Source organism: Belonocnema kinseyi, chromosome 7 (assembly GCF_010883055.1).
Source record: "Belonocnema kinseyi isolate 2016_QV_RU_SX_M_011 chromosome 7, B_treatae_v1, whole genome shotgun sequence".
Taxonomy (NCBI): domain Eukaryota; kingdom Metazoa; phylum Arthropoda; class Insecta; order Hymenoptera; family Cynipidae; genus Belonocnema; species Belonocnema kinseyi.
This window is the reverse complement of record NC_046663.1, coordinates 96,176,828-96,197,823: the sequence shown is the minus strand read 5'-3', so window position 1 is coordinate 96,197,823 and position 20,996 is coordinate 96,176,828. Positions and strand designations below refer to the sequence as shown.

Sequence of the window (20,996 nt, the reverse complement as noted above, 5' to 3'; positions counted from 1 at the left end):
ACAATGATTTCTTAATTCAAATATTTCCAACAAGCTACGTTTGGACGACGTTGTCACACCCACAGAGGCAGCGGTAGCTGCAGATTTTTTGATAAAAATAGAAACAACTTAAGATTGAAAATTTTGATATTTTGATTCATGGGAATGTCATGCATTGGAAAAAGAACCTTCTTATTTAATGAACGGATTAAATAAGAATATCAACATCGTTTTAAATCTTCTTATCGAAAAAATGGGTGGTGGAGTCACCATTCAAGCATTTGTCACGTATTTTGTTGGTTGTCGCTGCCCCAAGGAAGGAGCCTCAACTATTTAATAAATTGAATATAGTTTGGACTTCAATGAGTTAAAATTTTCATAATTACATGATGGCATATGTTCATTCTATCAGATTATAAATTTTAAATGCTATATGTATTTCAAATAATGTTTCAAACGATATACATTTTTTCGTTTGCAACTTCAATTTTTAAGATTTGTGTTCATAGCACCATTTTTGTAATAAAAATGATTGATTTTATGCATAAAAGAATTTAAATGGTTAGGCAATGACGATATTATTTGCAAAGATGCCTTTTCCCCCATGATTGCCATCGTTCCGATCTACCCTAATTATAATTAATTTTCGATTTAAAAAAATAATAATTGTCTTTTTCATTTTTTGGCTATGAAAGTTTATTTTTCAAGTTTTTGAGTTTACTTATTGTTAAACAAATTCTACTGAAACTCCTTCTCACGGAGTTACGTATTTTTTGATATGCTTCTCAGCAGTTTCCAGGCTGATTAAAAAATGTGAATTTTTTTCTCCTTCCGGAAAATATTTTTAATTCAAGAAAATTTTTAATCAATAAAGGGTTATTGTTCTTCCAATGGAAGATTATATAATATTTCCCTGGAAAAAAACTTAAATATCAACTTGCTATTTTTAAATGATATATTATAGTACTATTCAGAAGAATGTGAAGATGGTCAGGTCAGAATATTTGGAATATTATTTACGGTCTTTTTCGAAGATTCTTCTTATAATTTGATTATGATAATTATATTCGGAATGAATAGCCAGGATTCTCCAATCTTTCTTGGCAACGACAATATTAAATTTTCTAGTCGGTTTCCAACATTAGATGTTGTCAATTGAGCCGGTAGCCCTTGTGTGCCGTAATATCATCGATACGCGATGATTGATAACGTCCTTGCCTGCCATATCACTAAAAATGCCCTCGGTGTGTGCGTCTGCTGAAATTTTCCATTGTGAATTTACACAGAACCGGCTGTGGGAGGCTCCAAGTATAAGCGTGAGAAGGCTTGGTGGATATCCTTGAAAAGCCTTTGCAACACTTCCACCAGACGTCGTTTGTCGGCCAAGCTTCTCTATCGAATGCGATGCGTAATAATAACCCAGATAACATTTTGCTAGCGAGAAGACTGCAAATTCCAAAGATCCAAAGAAACTATATTGCACACCAAGTCGCTACGACTTAAAGCGAGTTCTCGTTTCTAGTTGCTGCATCGAGTTCATTTCTCTGCAACTCCAAGTCTCCCATACACAAAAAAAAACTGATGGACCTCACAGTGGGGCGGAGACAGAATTTTTTTTTTTAAGGGCTTGTGATACTTAGAAAATTTTCGATTTTACCAGTTTTAGGTTCCCCGGCTTTTATTCTAGAATAATAAATATTTTGTCTTAAAAATTTGGGAAATGATAGCGAACATGCTAACGGACGTCTCCACACACTTTTTTGTGGGTTAATTCAAAAAAGTTTTAATTTAGCAAAATGTGATTAATTTGCATAGCGCTTAGAAAATAGTATACATTTTTTCAGTGTTAGATTCCCCCGGCTTTTTTCCTAGGATAAGAAATATTTTGCCTTCAAAATCTGGGAAATGATAGCCAAGATGCTAAAGGACGTCCCCACACACTTTTGTTGTATTTTTTATCCAAACTTCCAAACTACACAATATTTTTGGCCGAAAACTTTGGACTTACAAATAAACATAGTAACTAATCTCCCGGAACTAACCTTGTTTGCAGGCAATCCAAAAAGTTAATTTCATAAATAAGTTCCAGATTATCGGAAAGGCAGAGATGAAAAACGACGTAACCTCAAAATAATGCATATGCATAATATTTTTATTTAGCACAATACATTTTTTTTGTTATTATCCCTCAAAAAAGAGTCCGGGGACGTCCGTTATGATATTTTATAGCATCTCCGAATTCAGTTTTTAAAAATTTTCATTTTTGTGGAAAAAAGCCGTGGGAACTGTGAGTATCACATGCCCTTAATCTGCTTTTAATAGGACACTGTAAAAAGTTGTGGTATCCCATCAGGAAAACCCATAATTGTTGTCTTCAAATGTTTCGGTCTTCACCCCGGAAAGACCACCCTACAAATTATAATGAAATGAACCTTTTAGTAGATAATCATTATATTGAAATTGTAATGTATGTTAAATAATTAATTTAATTTAATCAATAGTTATGACACTATATGTGTTAATAAGTTAAAATTATAAAAATTATTTTATATTTGTTCTTTTAATCAAAGATTATCTATTGTAGGTTCATTATCTACTGATGGGTGGTCTCTCCTATGAAAACATCAGGGCTGTAATAGACAGAGCATGAAAAAGTTGGAAAATGTGACTAATTTAACCCTAGACGGATCCTATACATTTTTTTGCCCTCACCGGATCCTGTGGGTGACAAATGTCCCCCATTTGGATTCCTTGTGCACAATCTTTTCCTTTCATCGCAATCAGATGTTAATATACACTATTCTCTTCGTTTTTTAATGTTGAAGAGATTGGTGTATATAACATCCCCTTTAAATGATTTTAAATGTTGAAAAACATGTTTGAACAAATAAAAATCGTGAATAATCGTGTTTTTGACATTTTTTTTTTAAAAAACCATGTCATTTTTTTCTAATTAACTATAATTTCGAAATTTCAAACGCCATTTTGAAGGGGAAAAATTTCAATTTAAGGTGATGTAGGTTATAATTAGGTTTCTTCCAAAAAGTATAATTGTTTGGACATTCGAAGTTAGAAAATTGAAAAAAATGAGAAATATCAGAAGTGCGGGCAGAATGCTTATTATTATAAATAATTTGAATGTATAATTGGTCAATATTTTTGTTTTTGGATGAATAATAAGATGGTTTCATTTAAATAAGGATAAAAAAATTAAGAAAAAGTTTTTTTTCAATGAAAAAGCGGTTAGTAAGTTTAAAAGATAGGAAAAATTCGTCGGAATTAAACAAATGAGCCTTTTCTACAAAACTCTTTTTTTATTTTCAAATTCATTCTCGAAATAAAATTGAATTAAAAACATTAAAATAAACTGAATATTGCATTAAATAAGCTCCATCAACTTCGACGCAAAGGTTGCACAAGAACGCTCTATGTTCGTCACACACAGGTTGGTTGCAACTTCAATATTATTTATTAATTATTTATTAATTGATTTATTATTGAAATTTATAAGCACTGTATGAATAAAATTAAAGAAAACAGCTTTTAATTGATTTATATAACATTTTTAGTCATTTTTACATATAATTTTCACTTAAATTACAAAAAATCAATTTGAAACATTAAAATACAATGATATCCTGTAAATATACGTCAAATGCGTTCATTTACATGAAAAAATGAAATTGTCTTAACGTGATGAAACTCGAACGTAACGGATCCTCTGGGGGACAAATGTGCCCCAAGCGTTCATCATTTGCTTTTTACTTGACAGGCAGCGAACGACCGGCAACATCAACCACATCACCGCACTCTAGGATAGTCGAACTGAATTATGGTTAGGGTCTGCACAAAAAATCAGAGATATTTGCTCAGGGGAATTAAATGAATTTCGGGTGGGGCACATTTGTCCCCCGCAGGATCCGTGTAGGGTTACGCGAAAAAGTGACTAAAAGTTACGCTTCACACAAAAAAGGCCTGCAATACCATTAGAAACACTTATCTACTAAAAAAATTTCGATTCCATTACACATTTAATTTTTCTGGTTCAATCAAAAAAATGTCTGGTTAAATACGCCCTTACTATTTTTTCTGATTAAAGTAATCAGAATTCCGATTGTTCTAATCAGAATCATTTGTAACGAAAATGGGGTTACGTGCATAATAAAATTATTAAAACTTGAAATACACATTGTGGCAAAAGGAAAAAAAAAATAATTTTGTTCAACCTTTAACAAAAAAATATTTCTTGACATTATTATCGTTGGATGAAACAAGCAAGTTTTCTTATTTTTTTGGATGTCACAGCTGTGACATCGCGATATTACAATTTGATTTTCTCGAAACAAGATAAGTCCGTTTCGAATAAAACCTCTTTTATCATTATTTACCATCTTTATACTTCATAAAAATAAAGATTTCTTTTATTTTTGCAAAAAAATTAATAATTTGATTCTCAATTGCTATCCAAGCCGATTTTGAAAACATTTCAAAATTGATTCTTAACATTCTTAGTCAATTTTCTTGAAATTGGTTAACTTTTACTTTAAATCTGAGAAGAATGTTTTAATCTTTTCTTCTGACTCAAAATTAAATTTGTCATCACAATCCGAAAAACCTGAAAATGTAAATGAAAAATAATAACTCTGTAACATAAATTGAATTTAAAAAAATTCATTTGCAAGAAACCAGTTGTATTCACAACTAAATAATTGAACTTTAAAAAAAAGGCACCAAGATTTTAAAAAAGTCAAATTTTGAAACCAAAAAGACAAATTTTTTTTAAGACAATTCAATTAATAACCAGAAAAGGTGAATTTTCAACAAACAGGATAACTTTGAACCAAATAATTAAATTTTAAAAAAATCATTTTAATTAAAACAGTTTAATTTACAACTAAATGGTTGGAACTTCAAACAAAGACACAATTTTTCAACAAAATAGTTTAATTGTTTAAGAAATAGTTTAATTTTCAAACCAAAAAGACGACTTTTTAATAAGACAGTTGAATTTTTAACAAAAATGTTTATTTTCAACCAGGAAAGATCAATTCCCAACCAAAAAGAATGACTTTTTAACAAAATAGTTCATTTTTAACTAAAAGAATTAACTTTAAACCAAACATATTTGGTAAAATAAAGTAGTTATATTGGCTTTTCTCACACCATAAATATTTTGCGAAATTTCGTTTCTTTAAGATCGTTTTGCTATATGGTGCTGTTGTAATTAAAACGAACAATTATTTTATAAACTTTAAGCATTTTTTATTAAAAAGTAAACAAAATTCCCATGACACCATTATTAAAAATTATATACCACAAGTTATTCACATTGTCCTTAATTGTTAAATAATTAAAAAAATGAAAACGTTCCAATCTGAATAATTTTTTATTGAAATTCCGCAAATTAGATAGTTTCAAATTAATGAATAATTTTGGATTGCATTCGCTACAGGAAAGATTCAAAACTCAATCATTTTTGTATTCTCCAAAATTAAATAATGAAAAAATTGTCCACTGGAGAAGCAACATTAAAAAATTTTTTTTGATATATAATTGATGCTTTTAATTTAAAATTCGTAAAAATTATTTGAAAATAAAGTATTTAAAGCGCTTTTAATTATAAATCGTTTAGTTAAACAAGACTTAATTTAAAAGTACTTGAGGTAAACCTCCCTGCAGTGTATGTTCAATTAAAATCACTAATGAGATTAAAATTAATTTCATTTAATCAATAGTCAAGCCATGATACGTTTTAATAAATTGAAATTTTAAATTAATTATTTTACGTTTATTTATGCTGTAAATTCATAATTATACACTGTGGATATGTTTTCGCTCAATTTGATAGCTTTTGCATAGAAAATATACGAGCTTGAGAGATTTCAAATTTAAAGTTACAAAATTTTAAGTCGATAGAATTTAACCTACCATATATATGTATAGGTATACATCGGTCAGCAGTTTGTCATTCAGCAATTTGTACCGATCGTTGCACCTGCAGGTATCAGATGCTCCTGAATAGGCAATGATACATTAAAGGCGTTTAATTTCCGGTTCAGAGTAATTCGGTTAAAAGCACAAGTTTTTGTCATTTAATTATTTCACTTGATTCAATTAAATTATCTTAATCAGACTTGAACCTCAATTAAAAAAAAAAAACACTAAAACTATATATGGAATTAGTTTGTCTTATGTTTAATATTCATATATAATACAAAAATTATTTATCTTAAAATTTAGAGATTTTTATCCACATGATAATTCCGTTTTAATGCCAACCAGTAAACATTTTATAAAATTAAAAGTATAATTAAATCATTATGATTATTATTTAACTTTTAAATCTAAAGTACTTAATTATTATACCATTAAGCCATTTCCCTTTAATTTCAGTTAATTAATTATAAGTATTATTTAATATACATGGATGAATCTTTGGAACTTTTGACCCTATTCCTCATTTTTAAAATAAAATCATTTAGTTATATTGAGGTAATTGAAGTAATCTATGAGCATTTTGTGTATCCTGAATTACAATCAGTTTAATCATTAATAACGTATTCATTTTGTATCTTAGACTTACAACTTACATAACTTTGAAACGATAAATTTTAAGAAATAATAACCAGTCACAAAACAACGCTTACCCAACAAAAACTAATATTGCAGATAGGCAAATGACGATGTCAATCTGGAAAAATTCTCTCTCAGAGTGGAATAAATATTCAAAGATCATTTCTAACGGCAAGAGAAAGTTGTACGTTTCCGGTTAAAAAGGTACATAGTTCTGAAATATATGTCAAGACCGTAATGATTAATATTTTACCAAATATCTTGTTTTCGTCAGATTGCTGCTCATATTTTTTAATGCGAAAGAACGTTCAATTTCAAATTTATCGCAACATTATCAAAAAAAAAATCTCCAGAGTTTAAACTTCACTCTTGAGTATTTTATAGTTATTTGTATTAACAGAATACTTCTTGAAATATTTCTCACTAAATAATTTTCTCAAAATGCATCTTATTTTAGTTCAAATAATTCGTTATTGAAAATTGAGCGCATTAACTTCAAAAAACTTAATTTAAACAATTCCCTGATCTTCATATTCAAGGACTAGAATTGTAATATTCTAACATTTTTAACATATAATATTTTATAACGGAATAAAGCCATTCTATAATAAAATTTAAATTGTTCAAATTAATTAAATTTAGAATTAATAAAAAGCAAAATAGTTCAATTTTTATCCAAATGCTGGAAGTTTCTACCTAAAAAGATGAATTTTCAACTAAATAGTCGAAGTTTTAACTTGAAAAGCAGAATTTTCAACAAAAACATGAATGATCAAAAAAATATATTTATATAATACGCGATATTTCATGACGAAAAAAATGTATTTTCAACAAAATGGTTCAATTTTCAAACAAAAGAGTTGAATTTTCTGTGAAATAATTAAATTTTAATCCCGAAAGATTCATTTTCTACCAAAATTAAGAAATTTTGAACAAAATATACAAATTTTCTAACAAATAGTTGAAGTTTCAATTAAAAATTATAATTTTACAACAAAAAATTTAAAAGTTAAATTTTCAGTAAAAAATTAATTTTCAATTCTAAATTTGCAACTAGAGGAATTTTCAAATTAAACGAATCTGAGAAAAAAAAATTATTCTTAAAAAAGTAGCAATCATTTTTACCAGAAGACAAATTTTCAACTAAAAAGCCAAATTTTGTACAAAACTGTTGAATTTTTAGCTCACAAATATTAATTTTCTGACAAAAAGACGAATCTTTAACGAATAAAGATTCTTTCTGACCAGAAAGAAAAAAAGTTAATTCAAATTTTGAAACTTTCAAACAAACAAAATACATTTTCTGTAAAAACTTAATTAACCAAAAGAAGAAATTATTTTCAATACAATAATTATATTTTCAACCATAGATAAACCTTCAAACAAAACAATTTTTTTTTAGCAAAGTGGTTGAACTTCCACCGAAGTAGTTGAATTTTTAATTTAAATAAAACAATTTTTAGCTAAAAATAGAAGTTAGATTTTCAGTTAAAAAATTCGTTACAAAAAAAGTTCAAAAAGTAGTTAAACTTTCAACGAATCGAATCAATTTCAACTAGCATTGTGAATCTTAAACTGGAATGGTGAAATGTTCAGTTACAAAAATTAATTTTTTTATTTATTTTTTTTATTTTATTTATTTAACAACAGCTTACACAATACATGTATAATACCTAATGTTAGCTGCGATATTTGTTTAGGTCAAACGACCTGTACATTTATAACCAAAAATGATTCAATTTCTACTAAAACAGAACAATTTTGAAACCGACAAGATAGAAAAATATAGTACAAGTTCCACCAAAAAAGATATCAGTTTAATTTTCAAATACAAAATTTGCATTTCCAACAAAACTTAATTTTCAACAAAAAAGGATGACTTTCAAAAAAAGGCTGATTTGGCATCCAAATAATACTAATTTTAACTGTGTAAAAATACAATCTTTAGGAGGAAAACGATTGAAAAAAAAAGAAATAAAATCAATAATATAATAAAAATAATTTCAAATTCAAATTCGAATTGAAAATTTTAAAATGAGCCTTGTCAGTGTTATTTAGACTCTAAATAACTGTCAATAATAATGATAATAATAATAATAATAATAGTAATAATTCCCTTATATTTGGAGGATTTTTCTACACTCCCTGCCTTTTTCTGGCCAATAAAATTTCCTGATTTCCCCTGACCTACAACCACCGCGATTTAATATACCCTAATTTAATCTTGAATACAGGCATTCAGTCTCTAGAATTCTAGAAATGGATAGAATCGCATGGAATGGAAGGTTCTCTTGACCCAAATCTCTGAATCTATTCTTCCTATTCTTTGTTTAATATTTATAGATAAAATGAGAAACAATTCCACCAATCATGCGGCCCTGAAAAAAAACTCTACAGTGTGTACTGAGACACACATGCACATGCGTGGAAACGCCCATGCTCGCACGACTTGTATGCTCATTACTCAGCAGCTGGGAGCGAGAGTGAGTGAGTACTCACGTTGACTTTTAATCGATCATGAGTCAAGCCATGAACACTAATCATGTTAAAAACGCACATTTTCTAAAGTCCAACATTCAAATTAAATGTTTTAAAAATCTGGTACACAACCTGGCTATAAAAGTTGAATAGGAAATTATATTCTTACAAATTAGATTTAAAATTCAAACTTAAAAACTCAGATAAAAGGAAAATTACTTGTTTATATTTATCCATTTGTCTACAATCTTTTTTGTGGATAGTAAAGTTGATATATTAATTATTAATTATTCGTTAGAAAACCCTTGTGAAAACAATTACAATAAATACCAAATTCATAAAAAAAAACTAATTTATCCTTAATTTTAACATTTTAGCTTTACGTAAAATTAAATTTTTTATTTTACTTTTGTTCGAAATTTGTTAATGCAAAAAATTAATTTTCAAAACAAATTTATAAATTAAATTTGAAACATGGTTTCTACCACCTATTAATATTTAATGGTTTAATCCAAACGTCATGATCATTGAAATAAAACATTCAAACTCTCAAAGGTGAAAATATTTTCATTTGAAGTAGCAAAAACTGAATTGTACATTAAAATACTTAAAGGAACTGTTGAAAATGTTACTTTTAAAATTGAAGCTAGAAACATCCCAGTGGGCACAAAATTTGTCGACGCCTTTACGACATCCTATGTCCATGTCGTCAAGGTGTCTTTACGATATCGCAGACACCGAAACGACATGGACATAGAATGTCGTAAAGATGTCGTAAAGACGTCGCCAAATTTTGTTCCCACTGGAATGTTAATTCAAACGCTCGATATAATTTAAACATATAAAATGGAAGCTTTTAAAAACTTTTAAATTAAATGCCGTTAAATAGCAATATTTACGATTAAAATTAAAAAAGAAAAAACGCTGAACAGTTTAAAGATTTTTTATTACAAAATATAAATGCACCTTGTCATTTTGAGTGCTCTAAATTGAAAAATAAATCAATATATTTATAAACGTTCAAAATTATATCATTTGAAGCAACTTTAAGTTAGAAACATTAAAGGATTTAAATATTTGTTTTAAATTGCACAATTTTCAGATTATAAATTAAATTATTTTATTTATAAGTCGCTACAAATGAACAATTGTTTAATTATAATTTATTCGTCCAAAATAAAATAATAGTTTTAAATTGTTTAGTTTTAAATATTTTATTCAGAATTACTTATTTAAAATTAAGTCAATTCTCAATATTTCAAAAGTGTTCTTTCTTAATTAAAAAATTTCAAAATAAATGCGTTCAAATAGAATATTCTAGACTAAACCAATATTTGAATAGGATTTGAAATTGGATGGATGCGTCTTCTAAAATTATGTTTTAATTTCGAATACTCGAACTACAGTTCAAACTGAAAGATTTCATAACTGAAAAAATTAACAATTGAACCCAAAATTAAAAACTAGAAACCGAATTGATTTTAAATTGTATTAGATCATGTGAGATAAAATTAGTGATACTTCAAGTGATTGGATAGATTTTCCTTCTGAAAATTTGTAAGATTCCAGGTCTAAATATAAATTCACTGTCTGTTCCCGGGGTTTCCTAGTGCAGCGGCCATTCTAAGTATGCCTTAAATGATAATTTAATATTATACAAGTTGCATCAAGTGTGAAAAGGGAACCCAATTTGGAAAAAGTGGTTCTGTGTCTAACTTGAAATTGAATATCCACCAAATTCAATTAAATCTGGACAAGCAGGTTTCTCAAATATAGGGAACAAAGGGTACTTTTTGCGGGGTTACAGGGTCATAGTTAAATTCAAACCAATTCAAATGAATTATAAAAAATTCCATTATTTCCCTAAAATTGACATGAATATAGAAAAAACTCGATGAAATTCATTCAAATTCAAGGTGAATTAAAAAAAATTACGGAACTGAAAACAATTTAAAAATATGAAGAAATTTCATTGAATTCAGTAACTTTGAAATAAGTTTATAAAAATGCAAGGGAATTCAAAATAATTTGTTGAAATGCTTAAGAATTCAAGATGAGGTTAAAATAATTTAGGATCAATTAGATAAAAAATTTTTTAAATTAAAAAAAATTAATGGATTAAATAGAATTGCGAGAATCTAGAAGAATTCAAGTATATTACAAAATTCTAGAGAATTCCAAAGAATTAAAATGAATTTAGAGTGAATTCAAAAAATTCAAATCTACAAAAAAATCTTTCAAGCCCTATTAATTTCTAACCAAACAAGTGACTAATGACTACTTAAACTTAAAAGAATTCAGGATAAATTAATAAGAATTCAGAGTTAATTCCAAATAAATTGCAAAAAATAATTAAAAATAGCTTCAAATCTTTGAAACCCTGCAAAATACCTAACTTGTCTAAAAAAAATTTGTTGAAATCCATTAAAACCCTTTAAAATTAACTTTTTTTTTAAATTGAATAAAATAATTTAAAAATCCTAAAATATTTGAAATGTCTCTAAAATTATTGAAATAAATAAACAAATTTCTGGGAATCTTTAAATTTCCTAAAATATTTCGAATACTTTGATCTTTTGAAATTTACTGAAACTTTTTAAAGCCCTTAAAAATGTCTGGAAATCTTTTACAATGCCCTCAAATATTAAAAATTCTTTGAAATACCATTAAATTACTGAATTCGATTAAAATTTTCTTTGCATTCTCTTAAAATAACGTAAAATATTTAATATCCTTTAAAATCTTTGGAAATTTTTTAAAGCTCATAAAAATACCAAGAAATTTGAAAAAAAAAATAATAATAAATATTTCAAACGCTTTGATCAGTCTATCAATTAATCTTCAGGATAAATTAAATAAAAACTTTAAAAAAATGCTAATAATCCATTTAATGAAGTAGAATTGAGTAAATTTATAAAAATTCAGGGTGAATTCTGAATCGCTTCAAATCTTTAAAATCCTATCCACAAAATACTTTAAAATCATTGAAATCCTCTGAAATATGATAAAATAACGTGAAATCGTTTAAGATTTCCTAAAATATTTTAGATTAGAAGCTCTTGAAAATGCCTTATAAGTTTTTAAAATCTTTAAATTATTGAAATTTATTAAAAATTTCTCGGAATTTTTCAAAGTACCCTGAAGTATTTTAAAAGAATTTAAGATAATTCATAAACAGGTGTAGACGTAAATTGAATAGTGACCCATGAATTAAGTTATTGAGTGAAAAGTGACTAATGTGATATTTACACTTAAAAAAAAAAGATTTCAGAAAAGGGTGACTAGAAGTCATTGTGTGGCAGCAGCCCCGATTATTTTTTGCAGTCACTTTTCACATAAATTCTCGGATTTTCTGTTTTTCTTTTCCAAATTCGTGACACTTGGAAGCTTTGATCTTTTTATAACATTTTTTCAAGTTCCAAAATCTTGAAAATAGGGTACTTCAGGGACCAGTCTCTGTGAGGCCTGCTAATGAAAATTTGTAATTAAAATCACATGAGTATCTAGAATGTTAGCTCGAGTTAAATGAAGCATCGCTATTGCTCGGTTGAATGTGCGCCTTACGGCTGCATCCAATTGAAATGAATTAATACGCTGCTTGCCATCAAGCCTGCTGACCTATTCTCTGAAGTGAACTGAAATGACGGTTGATAGCTCGCACGAAAATGGCGTAACGGACAACTGGAATCAGAACCTCTTCCCACATTCGTCCACGTAGTATTGTATGCACGTCTTGCAAAGCCTTTTTCACTTATTGCGTAATGCACGTTTATGTAATTTTTCATCGGCACCTTCACAATCTACGAGCATCTAACAACCAGTTATTCCTATTTTTTTGTTCTCTCTTCCAAACTCGTGATTGTCATCAATTGAGACTTGGAGAAAAAAAAGAAAAATGTAGTTGAATTGTACAAGTTTAAATAACTAAAGTTTATATAAAGAAGCCTGACTAAAAGAAAAAGTTGTGTTTAGGATGGTTTTGTGCATTGGATCGGTAACGTCGTTTTTCTTGCGAAACTTAGTCATATACTATCTTTATTTTCTAAATTTACATCGCATATTATCCATTCTGGTTGAATGCCTTTTATATATGCAATATGCAGCATGTATGTATATATATAATTCCGCACACATTAGACCTTAACATACTTCTCACACTACTCAGATGATAAGATTAATGATGATTGCATTCAATTATTTACAAGTGTGTATTGACGAAATTCGATACTATACAATAATAACTAGTACCATCCGTCGGCGAGAAGTGTCCGTCCGCGCACTTACGGTAAGATCTGTCCGTCACTTCTTGTCGTCTTCGAAATTCCTTCTGGTTCCAACAAAATATCACCCTTCGTGGTAACATTGAGCAAACGAAGGTCGCACTGTTTATCGCTTAAAATTTCCTAGATCTCACCGCAATCAAAACATCAACGACAGGATATTTTCTGGCCAGGTTACTCAGCCTCGGGACAGATAAGAAAATATACTACACCAGTCAGTTTCTTTTTCGCCAATGCAATGAAGAAGTGAGCGAAATTTTCTCCACTGGGAGAAGTCGTTGCGATAAGAATGAACAGAATAAATAGTGCCAAAACAGCAAAGGAGAGCGCTCGTACGCTCGCTCGCTTTCATTCATTTGTACAGTCATGTCACGCTAATCCAACAACGTCAATAGACTCACAGGCAGACTCGTATCATGTTTATAAATTAGAGTTCACTGACTAACGACTATTCTAAGCTCGTCAATCAATCTATTGTAGAAAAGAGAAGTCGCTCGTGGTTCAGGTTATTCGAGACTCAAAGGGTAATAATAAACGATGGAAAATCGTAAATGCATAACTGCGCGAGGACAGAAATCTAGAGGGAGAAAAGGGGAAGCTGTGCTAGGTTCGACGACTGATCGAGATCAACGCGTCGATGGTAAATTATAGATTATAGAAGCACCTTTGGTGATGATGAGAATTTAAGTAGACATTATTTGCTTCAGATTCTCTCCATTTTCTAAAGCGGCAACGTGGTCGGGTTTCTCTCCACGGCTAAATCGCTCCCACATTTTCTTGTACAGCATTTCCATTCCCAAGGCGTACATCTTGCAGTTGAAGAGAGGACTATTCGATCGTGCTTCCCAGACCTTGGCGCGAATTCCCTTCAAGCTAAAAAATAAAAACATTTTCCCTAATTAGTTGAGTTTTAATGTTTTTAAAATCGTAGCAAAAAAATATATGACTCCAGACGAAAGAGAACTTGAAATCTTGTTAAACTTTATGTACATTCTTAGGTAAACTCCAACTGGACGTTTTAATCAAAAGAAAAAAATTCCCGGTCATTTGCAGATTTTTCCCAGCTCTCAAACGCTTCTTACGGACAATGAAATTAAAACTTTTAATATTGACGTTTAAACACTTTTTCATTCAATATTCTTTCTTGAAATATTAATAATCCACAATTATAAAATGAAAGCTATTAACACTTTTCAATTGCCTCGTTATCATTTGCAATGCTTTAAATTGAAGATTTTTGGCTAGAAAAATTAAAACTTGAATTTTTTTTATTAACACTATTTAAATTGAAAAGTAAATTATTTTAATTGTAAGTAGTTTCAAATTAATCATTTTTCAATTGTTATGTATACATAACAATTTCTTTACTCGCTTGTTTTTTACAAGCGCTTGCTTGAATTTCTTCACGTTGACATTCAGAGCACTGGGCATTAAAAAAATTTCCTTTAAATCTTCTTTAAATATTCTGTTAAAAGTAATTTTTCAAAATGAAAAATCATTTTCAATTTTCCTAGGAATCTTACAAAAAAATTGTATACTTTTGAGGGCTTTCACAATTTTTAAAAAGTTCCTGCATTTTTTGTTCGAAAACTGCAAAAATCTACATTTTATTTAAAATGATTTCAGTTTTAAATCAAATTTGAATAAATTCAAAACATAATATAAAAATTTCACTTAAAAATTTTAAAAAAATTAAATAGAATAATCAAACTTATGATGTTCAAAGTTTAAATTTAGCTCTTTAAAATTTTAATAATTCGAGGCTTTTTGTTTAAAAAAATCAGTTTCAATTTTTTTAGTTTTTAACATTTGATTTATAATTGCTTGTTTTAAATGAACAGTCAAATACTGCTATTAATTAAACAATTGCTTTTTTCTTAATTAAAACAGTTCAAATTGAATGGTTTAAAACTTGAATGGAATGGATCAACTAAAGACGCTTTCTATGTGAAATTTCTAAATTTCAAACGCTTTTAATTTTTGATTGTCTAAGCTCTCAAAACTGTACTTAAAAATCTTTTAATAAAAAATGGAAGTTTAAAAATAAATAAAGCTTATAAATAAATTTCTGAACCTTCCAGACTTTGAATTATTCCAATTTGAACTCCTAATATTATGATATTTAAGCTTTCAGCATTAAACACGTATTTCATCTGAAATTTTTCATATCATCGCACGCCCGATACGTTCAACTTGCTCTTTTTAAAACTTAAGTTAAAAATGTGAAAATAATAGCATCAAATTTTGATTTTTCTTTTACATTTGTAAAGGTTGAAGAGTTTTAGGATTAAATTAGTCAATTTTACATGTTTCGAATTTATAAAGTCTTTTGATATAAAATTGTAAAGTAGATTAGGGCATAGAAAATACAATAATAGTTTTTTTTTTAATTTGTATTCAAATATATAAATTGTTTGTCAAATTCAATTCAAATAAGATCAACTGTTAGTCAAGTGAAGTATTTTTTAAAGTTTTAGGCAAAAAATGTATATTATCAATTATTTTAGAAACTGATTTGTAAGATTCTAAAAAAACTCCCGTTTTAAATAAAAAGTTATTTGAAAAAAAAAAACTGAAAAATTTCTAGTATAGAAAGTTAAAAGTGAAACGAATTAGAAACTCATTTAAAACTGAAAAAATTTTTAGTTATTAGGAACTGTGATCCGTTCAATATTTCAATTATTTTAGGAAACTTTGAATTGTCAAAAAATTTTAAAAAAGTTCATTGTTAAGAACCATTTTCAAAATTTAACCCTTTCCAATTTCAATTGCGAAATTAAAACTTATGACAGGGAAAAATTGAAAATTAAGCATTCAACATTTTAATCTATTTTGTTTGAAAACAGCACAATTTTTTTCCTTTTTTGAAAGTTTCAAATCCTGTAATTTTTAACACTTCATTTAGAATTCTTAGACACTCTTTGAATTTTTCCATCAAACATTTTACAATTGTTAGTGAAACCAAGCAATTAAGAATATTCTAATATAAAATTAACAAATTTAAATTTGACTATCCAGGCTTTCAATATGAAATATTGCAATTTTGAAAGACCTAATAGTGAAGTTGTCCTAACATTTTTAATATTTAAATATGAAAAATGGCAAAAAAAGTCCAGAAACAAAATATTATTCGTGAGAAGCAAGCGGAAGAGTAAGCTCTTAAATATGGACAAATTGTATGAATGAATTTGACTATTATTCATTATATATAATTCAGATTGGATATAGAAATTTGCTACTCACAATTCTCGATCGTTTCCAAGTCGAACAGCGATATCCTGATACTCTTGCCTCGTACGAGCAACCAACTCGGGACATCCCAGAGTATTCAATTGACTTGCAGCCACTCGTGAAGCCAAAGTTTCTCCTGGCAGTGTGACAACCGGTGTGCCGGTCCACAAAACATCCATGCTTGTCGTGTGCCCATTGCACAGAGGCGTATCCAAGCAAACATCGGCCAACTGTCCTCGACGAACATGTTCTTCCTTGGCAGCAACATTGGAGAACAAAATTCTGCCCGGTGAAAGACCCAATTGTTGAGCTGTCGCCTGCAAGTTTGGCTCGCCAACAGCCGGGAAACGCAAGAGCCACAACACTGCATTTGGCACGTGTTTCAAAATCTAGAGGAATAAATTCATACATTATTGACTTCAAACAATTAAGTGCCGGGCTCGAATCGATCAGAAGCCTTCAAAAAAGTCACAATAGCCGCTTAAATTGCAAAGTCGCATGGTATTTTGAAAAAAGTGGCATCAAATGTTTTAAAGATAATGAAAAAAGCAGCATATGGAGCACATAAATCTCAGTGACTTGAAAATATTCTTTGTAAAATCCAAATAAACTTTAAAGTTAAAACAATTTTTTAGCTTTCAGAATTCTGAATGTAGGTTTAAAATATTTCGTTCTAAAGTGTTAAGCTTGTCACCTTGGATTACCTTAAAATGAGAGAAGTTTATTATTTACACTAACATTTTCATCTTTAAAACGAAGTTTGAAGAAAAGAGTCAATTTTCAAGTTAAAAAGTCGAATGGTTTAGAAAAAATTTTATTTTTAAACACGAAAGAATAATTGTTGAGTTTAAACAAAAATAATTTTTAACCAGAAAGTTGAATTTAAAATCAAATAAATCTAATTTTCAAGCAAAAGAAGCGTATTTTTATTAAAGTAATCGAATTTTTAGCCAAATAGTTGTATTTTTAACCTATACAGATGAATTTTAAACCAAATAGTTGAATTTAAAACAAATAATTTGATACCAACTAGTAGCATTTACAATCAAATAGTTGAACTTTCTTTAAAGAGACGAATTTTGAACAAAATAGTTACATTTTTAACCAATAGTTCAATTTCCAAGAAAAACGACGACTTTTTAATAAAACATATGGATTTTAAACCAAATAGTTCAATTTCAAAAATATATATGCTTTAACCAAACATTTACCTTTAAAACCAAATAATTGGACTTGAAGTCAAAAAAGACGAATTTTCAATAAAAAATATGATTTTTTAACCTAATAGTTCAATTTTCATGCAGAAAAAAATTTATTTTCAATAAAGATGAATGTTCAACCAAAAAATATGACCTTTGTACTATAAAAGAGGAATTTTCCATATAAAAAGAAGAATGTTCTATCCAAAAATGCAAATTTTCAACAAAATAGTTGTATTTTCTCGTTGGGTTCTATTAATTCAGCAATTGAATTTTAAATTAAACGATTTTAACTTTTTCACTTAAAAATGTCCGCATGTAGTATTTTTTAAAAAAAATTTCACGACTGCTCATCTAGATTACCTAAAATTTGAATTGGTCAGTTAATTAAAATTTTACGAAAGGAATTTTCAATAATGTTCACACATGCCAACTGATTTCATTTCAGAACTGCCAAACTATTATGGCTGCCAATTCCAAGTGGAATTGTAAAATCTTGCATGAATCAGTTCAAAATTCTATTTTAAAGGCTATTAATTTAAAAATGCATAATATTGATTAATTCGGAATCAAGTATTAACAATTAAAAAAAAATTAATATAAAAGTACCTCTAAATTAAAAAGATTAGATTTATAACGTTTTCAATTATAAGTAACCTACTATTAAACCTTTCAATATTGCTAGAGGGCCGTGAAGGGTTCAATTCAAAAATTTCAATTTTTAAACGAAAAAGCGATATTAATTTGAAAATGCTTACCTAATTCATAAAGATGGATTATTAAATTATTAAAATTGACTCTTTAAACTTGACTACAAAAGCTTTTAATAACTCAACTGTCCGATTTTTAATATTCCAGTTGGAAATTATGCCATTCTTAATGTGTCCAATTCAAAGTTCAACTACTAACAATTTCCAATTAAAAAACTGTCTAATTTATCAAATAAATTTGCTTTAATTTGTAATATTTCATAAACATTAGAAATTTAAAATTGTTAAATTTTATGACTTTTAACCCGGAACAGATGTGGAAAAAGTAGAAACAAAAGGGGAAAATAAACTAAAAACTATGAAAAAAAGAGTTTTTTAAAGTGCAAAAAGTGACCAAATCTGAAAAATGCGAAAAAGCCTCACTTTAAAAATAGAGTTAAAAGTTGAAAAGTGTTTCACTGTGAAGCTTGCCTAATTTAAAACCATTATTTATAAATCAACTTACATAAGCCCACATTTGAAGAGTAAGTGGATCGATTTTGTAGAGCTGATTAAAGTTACAATAAACAACCGCATCTTCAGGCAATCCATACTGCTGTCTCGTCGTAATAACAATGTTCTGTGGAACTTCCTCGCCCGTTGCCGTTTTATTGTTTACTTGCGTTGTAGCCATGCCATTTTGAACAACCACTCCATTCACCGACATCTGGCACTGACCAGAAGCGATCATTGTCTCGATGGGAGTCGTCGTTGGCAGCTCAGCCACCTTCAGAGACACTTCTACGGGATTATTTTTCCCGTCGGGCTTAATTACTTCACGAATTTCCTTGATGAGAGTATTTTCCATCATTGGCGACAAATCCGTTGCGTTGATAACTGCCACGTTATCGGCAACTTTTCCCTTTAATCCTAATTTATCGGCCAGTATCAAACGCTCTTTCAAATGGGGGAACATTTGTCTGAAAATTGTAAAAGAGTTCATCGATTAGTTTCTTTTCAACAAATCGAGATATTTTATTGTGATGTTACGTTAGGGAGAAGGGGGTCCTTCATTCTGTTACATAATTTTTGCAAATTCGCAAGAACTTTCTCCTGAAGATTATCTTTTTAATTATAAATTTTATTATTTGATTGAAAATTTAACGATTTTCTTAAAATAACACCCTTTTTGGTAGCAAATTAAATTGCTTTTTTGTTTAAATTAGTCTTATTGGGTTAAAAATTCAACTCTCTTCGTAGAAAATTCACCTTTTGTTTGAAATTCATATTTTGTTGCTGATAAGTCAATTGAAATCTTTTTTTGGAAAAAAACGATTTTTTCTGAAAATTTGTCTTTTTGATTTGAAAGTTCATATTTTGTTAAAAAGTCATACTTTTTTGTTAAAAATTTGACTCATTAGCAGCAAATTAACTTATTGTTTACGATTCTTATTTGGCGCTGGAAAGTGAACAGGAATCTTCTTTGGATGAAAACTGAACTATTTTTTTGCTTCCTTATAGAGGAAGTTTTGTAATTGTCACATTTTTGAACATTTTGAAATTCATTTAATCAAACGTTTCACAATTTAAAAATGTCTTAATACAATATTCTTAGCAATTATCCGGATATGTGTGTGTGTGTGACACTTTTGTGTGAAGATGATAACTTCAAAACGGCTACAGAGAATTTCTCCAAGTATTTATTGCATTTTTTAGCACTTAATAATATTCTAAAAATCAGTGTTTTATTGTAAAACTTTTTTCTGTAACATAATTCAAAGTTGATGCACGAATAAAAAAAGATTCCTTGGTTCGAGGCGAATCGATTGACCCATAATATTAACATACTTCATTAAAGAGATGAAGTTATGCTCATTCATAATGTTTGAAAAATTTCCTTTGAACAGAAAAACTATTTTCATCTACATACATCAAATTTTATGTATGAATAAAAAATACGTTTTGATTGTGAATTTCAAAATCAAATAATTCTGACAGTAACTGCTGGGAATTGTAATAATATTCTTTTTTAATTTTTTAAATTAAAAGCATAATCTTAACTTGAATGAACTTAACATAAAACTGGGAAAGGGATAGGGTTCTACAGAATTTCCCCGTGTCCTTTTCCAGCTCGAAAAATTACCTTTTTAAATACGAAACTTGATTTGTCTGAGTTGTCATTGTAATTAAAAAAAACTGTTGTATGCATTTGCTAACAGGAAGAAAAGTGCTCGTGAAATAAACACAGTAAACATATAAATACAAATTAAGTGGTAACACTCAAGAACAGCATTAACATGCAACTCTTCCGTTGCAAATTCAACTCTTTGTTTTAAGTTTTTTTTTTAATTCACCTGATTTGCAGAAATTACATCTTCCTTAGATAAAAATGCAATTGATCAGTTGAAAATTAAACTATTTTGGCAAAAAGTCATACTGTTTGGTTAAAGTTTCTACTGTTTTGTTGAATATTAACATTTTGATGTTATAAAATGAATGCTTTTATTAAAAAATTAATCTTCTTTACTACAAATTTAATCTTTTATGGATAAAAATGCAACTGTTTG

At 28.4% G+C, this 20,996-nt stretch overlaps 2 protein-coding genes across 3 annotated transcripts in view; one reads left to right on the top strand and one right to left on the bottom strand.

Annotated features, from left to right (window-relative positions):
• Positions 1-20,996, top strand: part of LOC117176811 (nucleoside diphosphate kinase A-like) — an 82,992-nt gene that overhangs the window by 7,253 nt on the left and 54,743 nt on the right. The window contains exon 2 of the mRNA XM_033367125.1: positions 3,368-3,424. The gene's annotated coding sequence lies outside the window, so the exon portion shown is untranslated. The remainder of the gene's footprint in view (positions 1-3,367; positions 3,425-20,996) is intronic.
• Positions 13,034-20,996, bottom strand: part of LOC117176810 (UDP-N-acetylglucosamine--peptide N-acetylglucosaminyltransferase 110 kDa subunit) — a 60,505-nt gene continuing 52,542 nt past the window's right edge. For both annotated transcript variants that reach the window (XM_033367122.1, XM_033367121.1), the window contains exons 10-12: positions 18,956-19,409; positions 16,554-16,930; positions 13,034-14,183 (exon numbers count right to left, since the gene is read on the bottom strand). In XM_033367122.1, coding sequence (XP_033223013.1) covers positions 13,994-14,183; positions 16,554-16,930; positions 18,956-19,409 — 1,021 coding nt within the window. In that variant the 3' untranslated portion in view covers positions 13,034-13,993. The remainder of the gene's footprint in view (positions 14,184-16,553; positions 16,931-18,955; positions 19,410-20,996) is intronic.